Source organism: Corvus moneduloides, chromosome 5, assembly GCF_009650955.1.
Source record: "Corvus moneduloides isolate bCorMon1 chromosome 5, bCorMon1.pri, whole genome shotgun sequence".
Classification (NCBI taxonomy): Eukaryota; Metazoa; Chordata; class Aves; order Passeriformes; family Corvidae; genus Corvus; species Corvus moneduloides.
Genome location: NC_045480.1, coordinates 2837332 through 2852054, shown reverse-complemented (window position 1 = coordinate 2852054; position 14723 = coordinate 2837332). Strand labels below are relative to the sequence as shown.

The 14723-nt window shown below is 53.0% G+C and overlaps 1 protein-coding gene across 5 annotated transcripts in view; it reads left to right on the top strand.

Moving 5' to 3' along the window:
* RNF24 (ring finger protein 24) overlaps positions 1–13553 on the top strand; it is a 28974-nt gene extending 15421 nt beyond the window's left edge. For 4 of the 5 annotated variants that reach the window (XM_032109445.1, XM_032109446.1, XM_032109443.1 and 1 more), the window contains 5 exons: positions 2392–2541; positions 8081–8123; positions 9030–9071; positions 11107–11186; positions 12219–13553. In XM_032109445.1, the coding sequence (XP_031965336.1) occupies positions 2399–2541; positions 8081–8123; positions 9030–9071; positions 11107–11186; positions 12219–12357 (447 nt within the window). In that variant the 5' untranslated portion in view covers positions 2392–2398 and the 3' untranslated portion in view covers positions 12358–13553. Of the gene's footprint in view, positions 1–2; positions 1026–2391; positions 2542–8080; positions 8124–9029; positions 9072–11106; positions 11187–12218 lie in introns of those variants that run through there. The other variant, XM_032109444.1, reaches the window with a different exon arrangement.
* Positions 13554–14723: the final 1170 nt, after the last annotated feature.

Here is a 14723-nt window from a genome sequence, read left to right as displayed (position 1 = left end):
ACTGGAAGAGGAGAGTAGGATGCTGGAGGTTGGTCTGAGCTCTGTTTCTGCTGACTGTTTATTTGCTGAGGGCTCTGATGGTTTCTAGCTGTGCTCATGGATGTGGGGACTGGTGCAAGAGCGGCACAGCTCAGGTGCATACGACCATGAGGAATTCTTCTGGCTTGATGGGATTTGCTGCCCCAAATGCAGCCTGGATGTTCCTTACCTGCCATCTATGCCACGGAATCTCCTGGGGGGATTGCTGAGAAGAGCATCACAAGTTAAAAGAGTTGTAAAGAAAAGAAAAGTAAGAGTCCAGTGCTGGTTGGTTTTGTTGCCTCTCCTCCAAGACTTGTCTCTCCTTCCTTGCAAAAAGTCAGCTGGAGCTTTCCCAGACAGAGGACGTTTCTCTCGGGCAGTTGAGGAGCTGGAGGTAGCCATCCTTGGCCAAAGGCAGTGATTATCAGCACAAGCCCAAGGGCAAGGTGGGGCAGCCTTATCCTCCAGCCGAAACATCCTCGTGCCACGAGCGTGACCGAGGGGAGCCGCTGAACCGTCCCAAATCCCTTTGACCCAGCAATCGGTGCGGGACTGAAACGCAAACCCAGCCCTGCAACGCCGAGCTGCGCATTAACTCCGCCGGAGCTGGGAACAAAGGTTTGGGGGCCGGATTGGGCTTTTTAAAATGTATTTGCAAAGCAAACCAGCTCAGCTGAGCGGAACAAGCGTCGGTGGAGGAGCGTGAGCTGCCGGGTGGCTGCTGGGCTATAAAATCCCATCCCCACCAGCGCTGGCAGGGGGATGTGCCGGCTCCCCGAGCTCTCGTAGCGTTTCCACGTTGGCTGGGAGAGTTCTGAACATGCGTGCTGGTCTCTGGAGGCTTTAATCAAATCCAGGCTCTACCAGAAATTGCCTCGAAACTTCCAGCGAGCTGAGGAAACTGAAAGCAGCCGGAGCAAGGAGGCTCCCGGGCGGGTGTTTGATGCTGCAGGGATGTTACTTTCAGCGAGGGGATAGTCCCGGTGAGGCAGCCGGGATGAGAGGTGAGTCTGCTCCCCGTGGGAAGTCAGAGGAGAGCCCACAGGGCTCGGCAAAAAAAGGGCCTCAAGGAGAAAAGGAGATTGGGGAGTGAGGATGCTGCTCGGAGGGACACTCGGAGGACACTTGGATTTTGGAGCGTCACTCCCTGGCACGTGTGGGTTCAGATCCCGCGGTTTCCTTCCCGTCTTCCCACCCCGTGCAAAATGAGGAGCTGTGCAATTACTGCGCTGTGGAAAACTCCCCGCTCCAGGGGAGGGTTTTGTTATCCCTCGGTGGTTTTATTTGGGAAACAGGGCTCAGACTGCAGGTACTTTCCTTGCTTGTAAAACTTCATCACACGCTGCTCTCCTGTGGGCAGAAGGGAAAACAAGGTGTATTTTTAACTTCCTTTTCTAAGCTGGGGGCAGGGGAACTTTATGCCTGGCCAGCAACGGTTGTGATCATCTGAGGGTGAACGGTTCAGAGAATGATAGGAAGATAAGAGATAATAAATAAGTGCAATTAAAGTCCTGGGGGAGGTGATTGGCTGAAGTCATTATCCCAGGCAGCTGCTCGGGCTTTAATTGGGGCTCTCTGAGGGGAGGGAGGTTTTGGTCACGCGTCCCAGACATGGGAGGTGACAGCCAAAAGTGCTGCCTCTCCCTCTCAGCCAGCACTCGCCGGTGCCTTGGGGCTTTCCTGGGGGGAAGCAGCCTGGGCTGTGCTGAGGAGGAAAGCTGAAACCTGCAGAAGTGCTCTTAAACCACCAAACCTCTGTCTCAGATGGGAAAAGCAAACAAAGCCTCCTTTACAGAGTCCGTAGTCTCCCCATAATTTCTTTCAGTGGCACTGCAGTGAATGTCCTTGTCCTTTTCCTTTTCTTGGGGTGCACTGGGATAATGTGGACCCAGCCAAGCCCTGTGCTTGCTCGATGGTTTTGGAGGGGGGTTTCTATGGGATGAAGAGTTGGTCTTAGAAACCAGTAGAGGGGAAGGGAAGGCAAACCTGCCTTGCTCCAAGGCTCCCTGGCTGCTTTCAGTATTTTTACCCAGTTACTGTGGGGTTTGAGGGACACTGGCTGCTGCTGGGGCTGCTTGGATGCAATTCCCACCGTCCATCTCATCCAGCGTTTAACCTGAAGGATGATGTGTGAAAGGAAAAGAGCTGGAGGAGAAGCTCACGGTGGGAGAAGGAAAATCCCAGCCCCAGCTGATCCAGCCCTGCTTTGTTTTCAGGGTTACCAAGATGGGAACTTGGTTTTGGGCAAGGAGCGGGGAATGAGTGAGAAGTCATCTCCAGCCCCCTCCACCTCCCTTTGGAGGGACCACTGTCTGCAAAGTGCATCCCTAAGGAATGTCACATCCATGTGTTTCCTCCCTGTCTCCACAGCCTACCCATGAGCTCGGACTTCCAGCATTACAGTTTCAGGATGCCGAACATCGGGTTCCAGAACCTTCCTCTCAACATATACATCGTGGTTTTTGGCACAGCCATCTTCGTCTTCATCCTCAGTTTGCTCTTCTGTTGCTACTTGATCAGGTAAGGCAGTGTTGGAAGGGAATGTTCCCCAAGAGCTTCCCTGCTTCCAAGCCTATCACCAATCCCTCCATCCCAAAAAGAGGGTGGCAGCACCTTATCTTTTTGTGACATGTCTTGTGCCAACTTGCTGTCCCACAAAGCAGTCACGTTATCCACCTAAAACCAGGAGATACTCATATTGCTGAAACAGGCATGGAATTGTGGTCAGCTACTCAAAAAGCCTGGAAAGGGATGTTTTATGGTCCCTGCTTTCTGCTGAATGTTTCAACATGTTTCCCTCTGTAATGAGTAACTCATGTCCCGTGTGCCTAAGGAATGTTTAATACCTGCTCCGTTGGTTATTGAACACAAATTGCTCCTTCAACAGCACAGTTTGGGGATTAATGATGCAGAGTTGATGTGTTAATCTGAGCAATGGGGAGCGGGATGGGAGGGTTAAAGGTTGTTCCAGTTTGGGGCTTCTTTTAATTATTTAATGGGCCATTGGGGAGATTCTTGGGCTGCTAATTGAGAGGAGAAACTCCTCCTGATGGAGGCAAAACGAGGCAAGTGGGGAAAAAATGCAGTGCCTGGGAATGGAGGTTGTGGTGGAGATGAGTTGTGCTGATAACCTGAGATGGGGGGCTGGCTGTTCTTCAGCCTGTGCCTGGGAGCAGAGGTCATCACTCTGCCAGCAGTGGCAGCCAAAATTCTGCATTCCCAGAGCTCTCTTCTCCAGCTTTTCCATCCCCCTTCCTTCCCCTCTGTCTTTCCAGCTGGCCCCAGCTCCCTGCAGTCTGTGTATCCATCTCATCCGTTCCGTGTGTTCCTGTAAAACAGGCACCCAGTCTCAACTTGCACCACAGCAGCCAGTCCCACCAGGGTATCTATCCAGAGGGTGTTAAAAATATTTTATCCTGCTCTTTTAGACCAGGGAAGCGAGATTTCCATGTCAACCTTCTACATACTTGACAATTGCCACCCATTTTCAGTTCTGTGTGAAGCAAAACCTCATAAAAACATGCAGATGAGCCCAAACACAGGCTTACCCAGGGGTGATTTGGGCTGCTTGGGCATCATATCTTAATTTTTTTTCCCCACAATTATGCACAAGAAAAGGGTGTTTGAAAGTGCAACACATCAGTCCAGCCCAGTCTGGGACGCCAGTGGGAGGGGATGCAAAAAAAATAGACCAGCGGTGTTCAGAAGGCTCAAGGACTTGTTTTGCTCCTGTGGAGCTCAAGTCTATATGGCTCAGTTAGAAAACTGAAGAGGTGTTTGGACTTTGAGAGTATTTTCCTGGGCACTCTCTGGGTGTGTTAATGCCCCAAAGAAGGAATAACAAGGAGTAATGTCTGGAAGGTCAAGCCAGAAAATCTTTAAATTTAGAAGCTGGAGGCGTGTTGTAAGAGAGAGAGGGTGAGTAACCGGTGAGAGAAGCCAGCAAGGAAGTGGCAAGTCCTCTGTCTCTTCACGTCTTTAAATCAAGACCGAGGACCTTTCTGGATGAGATGTTTTGGCTCCTGTTCCCGAGGTGCTATTTAGCAACCCATGATAGATGGGGAGTTGGATTAGGTCATCCAGTGATCCCTTTATAGCCCAAAACCCTAGAGAGACTCTACAAATGGCTCTTCAGACCTCCTCCCTGAACTCTTTTATTGGCAGAACAGAACCAAAACAGGATCCTGCAGCCCCCGTTGGGGAGGGTTTTGCCGTGCCAAGGGTTTGAGCTGTGCCAGTGTCCCGGGAGCATCCGCCTCCACGGAAGCTGCTGTGTCATCTCAGCTCATCTGGGATATAAAAGCCTGAGCTTTGGGGGGGTTTGGGAAGCGTTGTAGGTGGACAACAGGATGAGGACAACCCACCTGCAAGCGCAGAGAGACCAACAGAAGGACAGGATGGTTCCCTCCAGAGCTCCAGGGCTCTGCTCCCATCCATGGGGGTTCTTTGCAGGTAACAGCAGCTCCTGGCTTTCCCATAGGTGCAGCATCAACACAGCCCATCCTCTCCCTCCTTTCCCATAACTCCACATCTGCAAATACTTGGCAAACACCAAGCAAGGCTCATGACACCACCTTCAGGCCCTGGTTCTCATCTCCTGCTCTGGATCAGAGCATCCCCTGCAGCTCTCCCCACATCCCCAGCTGGGGAGGCATCCGGAGCGTGGAAGAGCCAATATCAGGTGTATTCACTCCAAATCGCAGAGCTGATGGCATGAAATAAAAGATGTGCTGGGGAAGGAGAGAGCACGGGCTGTGCTTTGCAGCTGTGTCAATACAGGCTGTGCTGCCCCACTCCAAGTGGAAGAAAAGCGACAGTTTTAATTGGATTGGCTCAAAACAGAGTCCAGTAGGAATTTTACAACAAAAATCATCATTGCCTGTGCACTGTTCAGGTGAACCTTGAGCTCTTCTGCTGCTGCAGACTACTCAGATCAGAGCACAGGTCCCTCATGGCTGCTGCCTCTGCTTGGCAAAATTACAGATAAAAAAGAAAGAACAAGGAAATGAGATTTTGCAGGGAGCTCGTTGTGTCTGATCTCTGGTGAATTAATGAAAGTGATAAACTCGTGTTGCCTTCGGTCCCATAAATCCCAGTCCAGAAGGATGCTGAGCTGAGCAATGCCATCCTCGTTCTGGGTGAAGGCTGCAGCATCCTCTCTCCCTGCTTTGCTGTGGATCATCCAGGGCTCATCCCTGATCAGCCTGGAGCAGCTCAAAGTCTCTGGGAGGCTGAGGGTACAAAGCCCCTAAAAAGCCTCTTTTTTTTATAAGGCTGTTACCTTCTGCATTCAGACCTGCCAGGATCCAACATAGTGGTTGGGTTTTCTGTCCAGAGAAGGGAACAGAGCTGGGAAGGGGCTGGAGCTGCTGAGGGAGCTGGGAAAGGGGCTCAGGCTGGAGCAAAGGAGGCTCAGGGGGGACCTTGTGGCTCTGCACAAGTCCCTGACAGGAGGGGGCAGCTGGGGGGGGTCGGGCTCTGCTCGCAGGGAACAGGGACAGGAGGAGAGGGAACGGCCTCAGGCTGGGCCAGGGGAGGTTTAGATTGGATATGAGGGAAAATTTCTTCACCCAAAGGGCTGTCCAGCCCTGGCCCAGCTGCCCAGGGCAGTGTTGGAGTCCCCATCCCTGGAGGGATTTAAAAGCCGTGTGGATGTGGCACTTGGGGATGTGGGTCAGTGGTGGCCTGGGCAGTGCTGGGGGAATGGTTGGACTGGATGATCTTGGAGAGTTTTTCCAACCCAAACGATTCTGTGAAGAGCCCAAGGAGCCCAGCTGAGCTGGGGACAGCCACACAATGATGGGATAAAAAGTCAGTGCCTGGGACCTTTCTACTCTTTCTACCATAAAGCATGAAATAAGCAGATCTTGGAGGTAAACCTGCAAAAGAATTTTCCTCTGCATTTTCTTCCTGTAGTTGTTCACTTGCTGTAGGTGAGTCAGTCACCCAGAGAAGCAGGGTGCTCCCACTCCTGCGGGAAGCGATCCCAAAGCCCAGGAGAGGCGGTTGTTCCTTCAGGGAGAGTGACAGCACACAGGATCAGCAGCCAGGCACTGTGTGGTCCCTTATCTCGGTCAGACATCTGCCAGGAATTCCTCGGGAGTCGCAGCACTTGACACGAGATGGATGGAGCCGGCTCCAACTGGGAATAGCGCTTGCCAGGATCCGGGGTCTCCTCCTGACAGCTGTACCAGGCCCCACCAGGATCCATCTGGCCCAGGATCCTGGCTCAGAGAGAGGGAGGCAAGGAGGAGCAGGCTGAGCTTGCACACTTCAGCTGTGCTCGTGCTGCTCCCCAGAACCTCCAGGGAGGAGTTTTTTGGGAAAATCTCCCTGTCTGGCTCAGCACCAGCCCAGGGCATTGTAGATCCACGCTTACAGCACAGAGCTGTGCAGATCCAGGGCCAGGTGGCTGCTCCTTCCCCACCACTGCTCCAAGGTGCTCCAGTGGCTTTGGCTCAGGGGGGCCAAACCCTTGGTGGCCACTCAGTGCTCCACACAGACGGATGCTGCCTCCCATTCCGGGCGAGTTTTCCCTTGTCTGTGGTCTCCAGCCGCACGCCTCGCTTCTCCCCATCTGTGTTTCATAACCGCCTTCCCAGCCACCGGATCCCTGCGGATTGGGCCGGTTTCATCCTGTTTTCTCTATTGTTCCTGCATCTTCTGCTCATGTTTCTGCTCAGGGTCCCTGCCAGAGGGATGAGACCCCAGTCTCCTCCTCCCTCTATTCCTCCTCTTCCTCTCGTCCCTGCCTGTCGCAGTGTTTTCCATGGTTCACGGGCCGGTTCCTGCCAGGCAGCATTCTTGGAGCAGGAGGGATGGCTCTCTGTGAAATCTGGGACTCAGGGGCCGACTTCCTGCATCTCTCCCTGCAGCATTAAGGTGTATTTTTACCCATCCCTCAACTTATAAAGCCCATGACATTTTGGGGGAGGGTGTCAGACATAAGGAAATATTTTTCCATCCCATTTTTATAACTTCCCCACTGCAGTGTGGCAGGATTGGAAAACCCCCACGAGTTCAGGCTGAAACAGCCAGGGATTTCAGACAGCCCCCAGAATATTTTTGGAGAAGAGATATTCCAGGCAAGGGGGTTTCCCATCTGAAATCACACTCAGGGCTGGCTGGGGAAAATATTCCTACGGCTCTCCAAGCCCTGCAGCCACACATTGACTCCGTATTGAAAGTCCTTGGCCAACTCTTCAGCTCTGGGGACTTCCCTCCTGAGTTTTCCAGGCACTTTATTAAATGCCATGTCTGGTTATGAGAGGCAATATTAGTTATTTTAATTTTAAATGTATTTATTTTAGGAACATAATGGGCTTCTCCAGCCAGTGGATGCCTGTGGAGTGCTCTGCTGGCTCTGACTCTGGAGAGGGGAGACTGGAGGGGGTGGGGATGGAACCAGCACTTTGCTTGTGGCCTAAAATTCCTGCTGGACTTCCCACTGCAGCAGGTGTTCTTGGAACAGTTTCATCCCATTCCTCTCCGTCCCTCAGTTTGCTGCAGGAGTGGATGTTGTTTGATGGATCTTAGAATTGAGGATAAAGCCGAGTTTGAGGAACCCAGTGTCACCCGAGCAGTGTGATGGGGGCTTTGTTGGGAAACCTCTGGGCAGGGAATCTCCTTCCCTGTCCCTGCTGGAGTAGGAGCAGGGCTTTTCTCAGGTCTGAATCCCTGTCTCTTGGAAAACGGTGCCACTTCCAGTCTTGGAATTATTGCCAGCAGAAGTGGCTGGAAACTGAGGGGATTTATGGCAGATTGTGATTTCCTCACACGCTTTTTCTGGTCTTAACCATGTGGGTGATGTCTGCTCGGAAAATCAGGGAGACCAAAAGAGGGATAAGGGAGAAGTGTGCTTTGGGATGGAGATGTTGGTTTTCCAGCAGCAGGGAAAGCTGGATGTTGCCTAAACGTGTCGTTTCCTGTGACCATTCTCATTTCTGAAATAAAAAATTTAAAATATAACATGTTAAATCTGGAAAAGTGGAATGTTTGAGGTATTACAATAATCCCGACTTTTTGCCTGACCTCACGTTTCTCCCTGGTTTCACTGCAGGCTCAGGCATCAGGCACACAAAGAGCTTTACGCCTACAAACAGGTGAGATGATCCTCCAGCTTCTCTTTCCCTTCTCCCTAGTGCCAAATCCATCAGTTGTCCTTGTGCTGGTCCTCTCCTTGGGAGGTTTCTGGCCCTCCAAGGGAAGTTCTAACACCCAGGCCAATCTGTCCCTGCTGATTTAATTGTCCCCTGCCAGCTGGGCCCCCCAGGACCATCCCTCACCTGTTCATCCCCAGGTCTCTGGATTTTCCATTGAAGTCCTGAACACTGGGAACACATCACCTCTGGAGCACCCCAACCTCTCCAGCCCTCACCCACTGCAGAGCAGTGGTGCCATCACTTCCCCAGCCACCAGTCCATGTTCTGTGGGGTCTGGATCTGCTCCCAGGGTTGGACCCAGCTGCTCCAAATCCCTGCAGCCACAGGGCTTTTCCAGGGAACAGCTCCATGGCAAGCCCAGCTCTTCCCTGCACCCACCCGCACTCACCAGTTAAACATGGCCCAGAGGTGGGTGTCAGGCTGCTGCTTCCCCGTCCTGTTTTCTCCAGGATTTGTGGGATTTTCTGCCTCTGATCTCTTGATCCAAGCAGGAAGGTGGGTGGAGTTGGGCTGATAACACACAGTTATCCTGGATTTATAGCCCTCTCCAGGTGTTCAGCTTGGATGGAGGGAAAATGAAGTGGTGAAAAAGAGTGTGGTAGCCCAGGAGGGTTAAATCTGGGAGGAAACCTCCTGGATTTGGTCCTTGTGGTTTTATCTGTCCCAGCACTCCTGTCCTCCTGTCCCTGTGCAGGGGTGAGGGCCCCTTGTGCTCCCTGGCTATGCTGGGTTTACTGGGGGATTTCCAGTTCTACTGGGACACTCAATGGGATCCCTTTGTGGAGCTTTTTCCCAGGAATGCTGATGGCAGAGGCTCTGTCCTGACCCCAGTGCTTTGCCTTGCAGGTCATACTCAAGGAGAAGGTGAAGGAGCTGAACCTCCATGAGGTGAGCACGTCCTGGGGTGACAAAGGTTCCCTCAGCCTCCTCTTCCTCACCCTGGGGAGGGGGAAAATCCTCAAATTTAACTCCACTGGGAGCAGAGCATGCAGGCAGCTGTGCTTTGGAAATGGGGAAAGCTCCTCTACAAAAATCTGGATTAAACCCTTTTCCCTCCTCCTGGCTCCCCTTGGGTTTTCCTGCATCGTTATTGTTATTTATTGCGTTCTTATCACGCTTATAAGAAGCTGTGGATAAGGGGAGGCCAAGGCAGGCTGGGCCTTGTATAAACAGTGTCCCTGGGTGGGGACGTCCCCTCTGGCCCCGCCACGATCGGGGCGTGACAATGTCCACCACAGCTGTGGGCAGGGAACACTGAAATCCAGGATAAACACTCCTGGAAGAGGCAGATCCACTCCTCCATCCCCACCCCCTGAGGGCTGAAACACCTCCGTTTTTCTCCATGGCTTTCCAGGCTTTTGGGGGCTGAGCATTCCTACTCACAGCCCATTTTTCCTGCTGAATTTCAGCAGGAATCTGCTCGAATCCCACGTCAGGCACAGCCTGGATTTATTTATTCCCCAAGAGACAACAAAAATGCCCACCCACATCCGGGCACGAGGCTGCTCATCTGCTCACGACCAGCTCCAGTTGTTTATAAGCCACTATTTATTTTATTTTAATCCCCTGAGCAGAGCCCATCCCACGTTTGAGCCTCGCCCTCCGCTCCCCACAGCCACAGGGTAAATCCCAAGGGCCCCAGGGTTCCAGGCAGTCCCTGCTGCAGGCCCCTGTTGCTGATCCACTCCCATTAAATCGACCTGCAGTGGGGTTTTTGTTAGCACACAGGCTTCAAAGCACTTCAGTGGGGTGAGAAATGAGTTGTAGGAGGGATTTGGGAATGTGCCAGAGCTGGGAATGGCTGAGATAACGCTCAGCCCTCCTCCTCCTCCAGCTCTGTTCCCAGCTGCCTGCAGCTCTCCCAGATTTCGGGGAGGACGAGGGCTCTATGGGGAAGGGGACAGAGCAGTTCAAGCTCTTCCCTGGGATTTGGGAAAGCCTGGCAGGGTTTGGCTCAAAAATATCCCATTTGGGGCATTTGTATTTTGGCATTTACAGCCAGTGTTTCTGGAAAGCAGAGGACAGGGTGGGAATTTTCCAACATGATGGGGCGGCTGCCCGGAGCCCTGCGGAGGGAAAGCGCCCGCCCAGCTCTTCCCTCCCTGTCTCTGGGTCTGGTTTTCCCCTTTTTCCATCATTCCACCTCTCCCAGGCCCCAGGGGAGCTCGGGATGTGTGTGTTCCTCAGGAGATGACCCCAACAGCTGCACCTGGCCCTGGTGCACTGACAGAGATCCCAGGCCGAGGAGGCTGGGAAAACCACCCAGAAATATCCCGAATCCCCTGGGATATCCAAAATGAGTCAGGAGGAATTGGCTGCGAGGGTGAAGGAGGTTTTGGCTGAGTCTTTTGCCTGCTGGGAAAACAGCCACCAGCTTTCCCAGCCCTGGGATAGGGATGGCAAAAGTCCATTGCCTTTTCCTCTTCCCAGAGGTGTCCCTGCGGATGCAGCTCAGTCCCAGGGACCAAGCAGCAGCCTGGATCCATCCCCCTGCACCCTAAAACCTCAAACACATCCAGCTTTGGGGCTGTTCTGTGGAGGCTCCATGGTCCCTTCCACCAGGAAAGGGAGACCCGAGCCTCAGAACTGTGATTCCAAAGCTCAGCCAGTGAAATTTGGGAAGGCTTTAGGGGGGATTTCACCCCTGTGAGGCTGGGGAGGCCCTGGCACAGGGTGCCCAGAGAAGCTGGGGCTGCCCCTGGATCCCTGGAAGTGTCCAAGGCCAGGTTGGATGGGGCTTGGAGCACCCTGGGTTAGTGGAAGGTGTCCCTACCGATGAAAGGGATGGAGCTGGATGATCTTTAAGGTCCCTCCCCACCCAAACCATGCCGTGATTCCATGATTTTGGCCATCTGTGTAGTTTTTACATGTAAATGTTGTGTCCTGACCACTGACACTGCCCTGTGCATCCCACACCTTGCAGATCTGTGCCGTGTGCCTGGAGGAGTTCAAGCCCAAGGACGAGCTGGGGATCTGTCCCTGCAAACATGCCTTCCACAGGAAGTAAGTGTGGGCTGGGCAGTGGGGCTGGGGGCTCTTCCCACCCCCATTCCAGGGCAGGAATGGCAGGAAAAGCCCCTGTTGGATGAATTGGAGGATGTGAAGCAGCAGCAATGATTCACAGCTTGGGGAGCTGGGGTTTCACTTGTAGGGTGCCCCATGCAGAGTCAGGAGCTGGCCTTGGTGAGCCTCATGGAACCCTTCCAACTCTATAATTCCAGGAAAAATGTAAATATATATATTTTATATAGCTGTGGTTTATATAAAGCAAAACCACTAACATTTATGTTGCTGTATAAAATAATAGCAATGTGTTATATAATAATACTATATAATATACTATATGCTAAAGCTACATAATATCCTACTATCTATTACAGATATTTTTGTATTTTCTGCTTATTTATATATACATTTTATCTATTTCTATATATTTATATTCAATATATTATATAATGTATTTATACAACATTCATATATACACTATATATACTATATAGACTGTATATACTATATAAGTATATATAATATATAGTATATAATATATATAATTATATATAATATACAGGATACATAATAGTATGATATCAGAATTATTGACATAATTTTTATTTTTATTTATATACATTTATATGCATTATATAAATTTATATATTATTTATACACATATATGTGATTGTGTATTATTGGCATATTATTTATAGATTCTGTATTTATAATTTCACAGACACCTTTTATGTATATAGCTTGTTTATTTTTTTGGCGTATACATTTTATATCCCTATTTTATAAATATAAATACAAATATAAATTTTATATAAAACATAACACAAAATCCCTGTATATACACACACAGAGACCTCCCCAAAAAAAAAAAAAATCCCAATAAAACATAAAGGTACTCAAATGATGAATTAAAAACTGTTCAGCAGCAAAGCTCCAGGGCGGGATCAGGAGGTTTGGGGGGGATTCTTGCAGCTCCCCAGCGCTGTCCGCTGTGTCCGCACTGACGCCCCGTGTCCCCCGTGTGCGCAGGTGCCTCATCAAGTGGCTGGAGGTGCGGAAGGTGTGTCCCCTGTGTAACATGCCGGTGCTGCAGCTGGCGCAGCTGCACGGGAAGCCGGACCCGGGCCCGCCGCAGGGGCCGCTGCCCGGCTCGCAGAACATCGTATAGTCCCTCCCGGGCCGGGCCCGGCCCGCGCCCGCCCGCGGCGCTCGGACACAACCAAAGCACTTCGGCCGCAGCTGAGCAGCCCCAAATCCTGCCGGGATGAAGCCTGGGCTCGGATCCTCCGCCAGGGCCAGGAGGGGAGTCGGCGTCCTCGGCACGACATCCTTCTTCCAGCACCTCCCTTCTCCAGCGCCGCGGCCGCCGGGAAGCGGCGCGGTGGCACCCAGCGACCTCCGGGAGCACCGCGGCGGCCCCCGAGCTCCGGCACCTCCTGCTCCCCCGAACGCGGGGCGGACCCCGCGGCATCGCGGCCGCTTCCTGCCCCCTTCTCTTCGCCTTCGGTTCCTTTGCCTTTGCGATTCCCACCAGGAAATGGGGTCTCGCCCCTGGAGTCGTGCTGCGGTTGGGTGTCCCCTCGGCACCCGGTGTCACCCCCGGGAGCAGCGGGTGGTGGCTGTGTGGGTCTCCCGGGTTTGGATTCCCCCCTCACCCTCCCGGGGGTGGCTGCCCCTCCTCCTCGGCTACCTCAGGGGCCTGCAGTCCCTGGAACGGGCACCATCCTGGCCTCAGCTGCAGTGAGAGCCCTGGCGTGGGGGGCAGGCAAAAAATCCCGGCCTTTGGGATCATCTCATTGCTTCCAGCCCGGCCCCGGGGGTCTCTGGGCAGCGGTTTCCCTTGCCAAAACACCCCAAACTCCCCATCAGCGCCTGGCGGGGAGCTGGGCCACCCTCTCGCCTCTCTGACCACAAGTTTTGGGTGTCCCCTGCCATCCTCACCAGTCGCATTCCCGGGGTTTGGGGGAGGGGGGTGTCAGTATTACACGGCAGCGGCTTTCCCAGGGGCAGGGCTGGGGGGGCTCCTGGTGCCGTCCCCCCTCCCAAATAACCCGGGACTGTTTATGGAGCGTGGAGCCTCATAGACGTGTTTGTACACTACAAATTCTGCAGCAGAATATTTTTTAAAACATTCGCTGGTTTTGGTTTTGTTTTGGTTTTTTTTCCCTCTGTTTGTTTGGGTTTTTTGTAAGCTCTATTTTTGTATATTTAATTGCTATTTGAAAATTCTAATAATGCGTCTTTTTTGCTAATCACACTCTTCTTAAGGAAAAACCAGGAAAGAAAAAAAAAAAAAAACCAAAAAACAACCGAGAGTTTGCATGTGATTTGACTTGAAATGTAAATAAAAGCAGGTTTTGGAAGCGGGGGTGTGTTTGCAGGGGCTCTGTCCCCCCATCCCTTGTTCCCTGTCACGCCGGGGATGTCCCCAGCAGGGGAGGGACCGAAGCAGAGCTGGCGGTTGGGTCACGTTGTCCATGTCCCCTTGTCCCAGCAGCATCCCTGTCCCAGAGCAGAGCATCGCTCCCAGCCACGCCGGTGGGGACACCATCCCGTGAGGGCAGGGGGGCTGCAGCGCACCCCAAAACCCCCAGCCAAGGGGGATTTTGCAGGTTCCAGGCACGGGTGAGCTTCCCTGCTTAGGGAGAGGATATTCCTCCAACCAACCTTCCCATCCCGCATCCCGGCCCGGACGCCCTCATGCCGACCTCGGCAGGGTTGGGACGGGTTCAGCTCCCGGCTCAGCGCTATGGGAGCTCCTGGGGCGCAGCTCCATCCCCGTCTCCTGCTCACTTTGTTCCTCTCCTCCTCTTCCTCAAGGCTTGACCAGGCGGGTGAAAAAATCCCCTTGGATTGTCCCCATAGGGGTGGCTGAGCTGGGGCCACCCCCAGGCTGGGATCCCTGCAGGGCGCTGGTGTGGAGGAGGCGGCGGGACTCCCACGCGTCCTGTGCCGCTGTCGCTGTCCCGCTGTCGCTGTCCCGCTGTCCCCCGATCCCTGCCCGGCGCGGGGCTGCTGCCCTCTAGCGCCGGATCCCGCCTGAACACCACCCAAACCATGGAATCCTTTGGATGAGTAGGGACTCCAAACCCCATCCCATTCCCTTCCCTGCCATGGGCAGGGACACTTCCACGTTGCTCCAAGCCCCATCCAACCTGGCCTTGGACACTTCCAGGGATCCAGGGGCAGCCACAGCTTCTCTGGGCACCCTGTGCCAGGGCCTCCCCAGCCGCACAGGGAACAATTCCTTCCCAGTATCCCATCTAATCCTGCCCTCCGGCAGTGGGAAGTCATTCCCCCGATGTTCCGTTCACCCCCTCCAGAAGGATCCACAGGAACTGAGTGCCTGGCTGCCCTTCCAGCCCTTTTTGGGATGACGAGCTCGGTGTGAGGCAATTCCCACTGCTGGGACAAAGTCTGGATCTCCCACCGAGCTGCACAGAACAGTTATTTTGCTGCTTCCACCCCACAGCTCCTGCTCTGGATTGATACTGCACCACCACCAATCCCATTCGTATCAATGATCAGCAATTA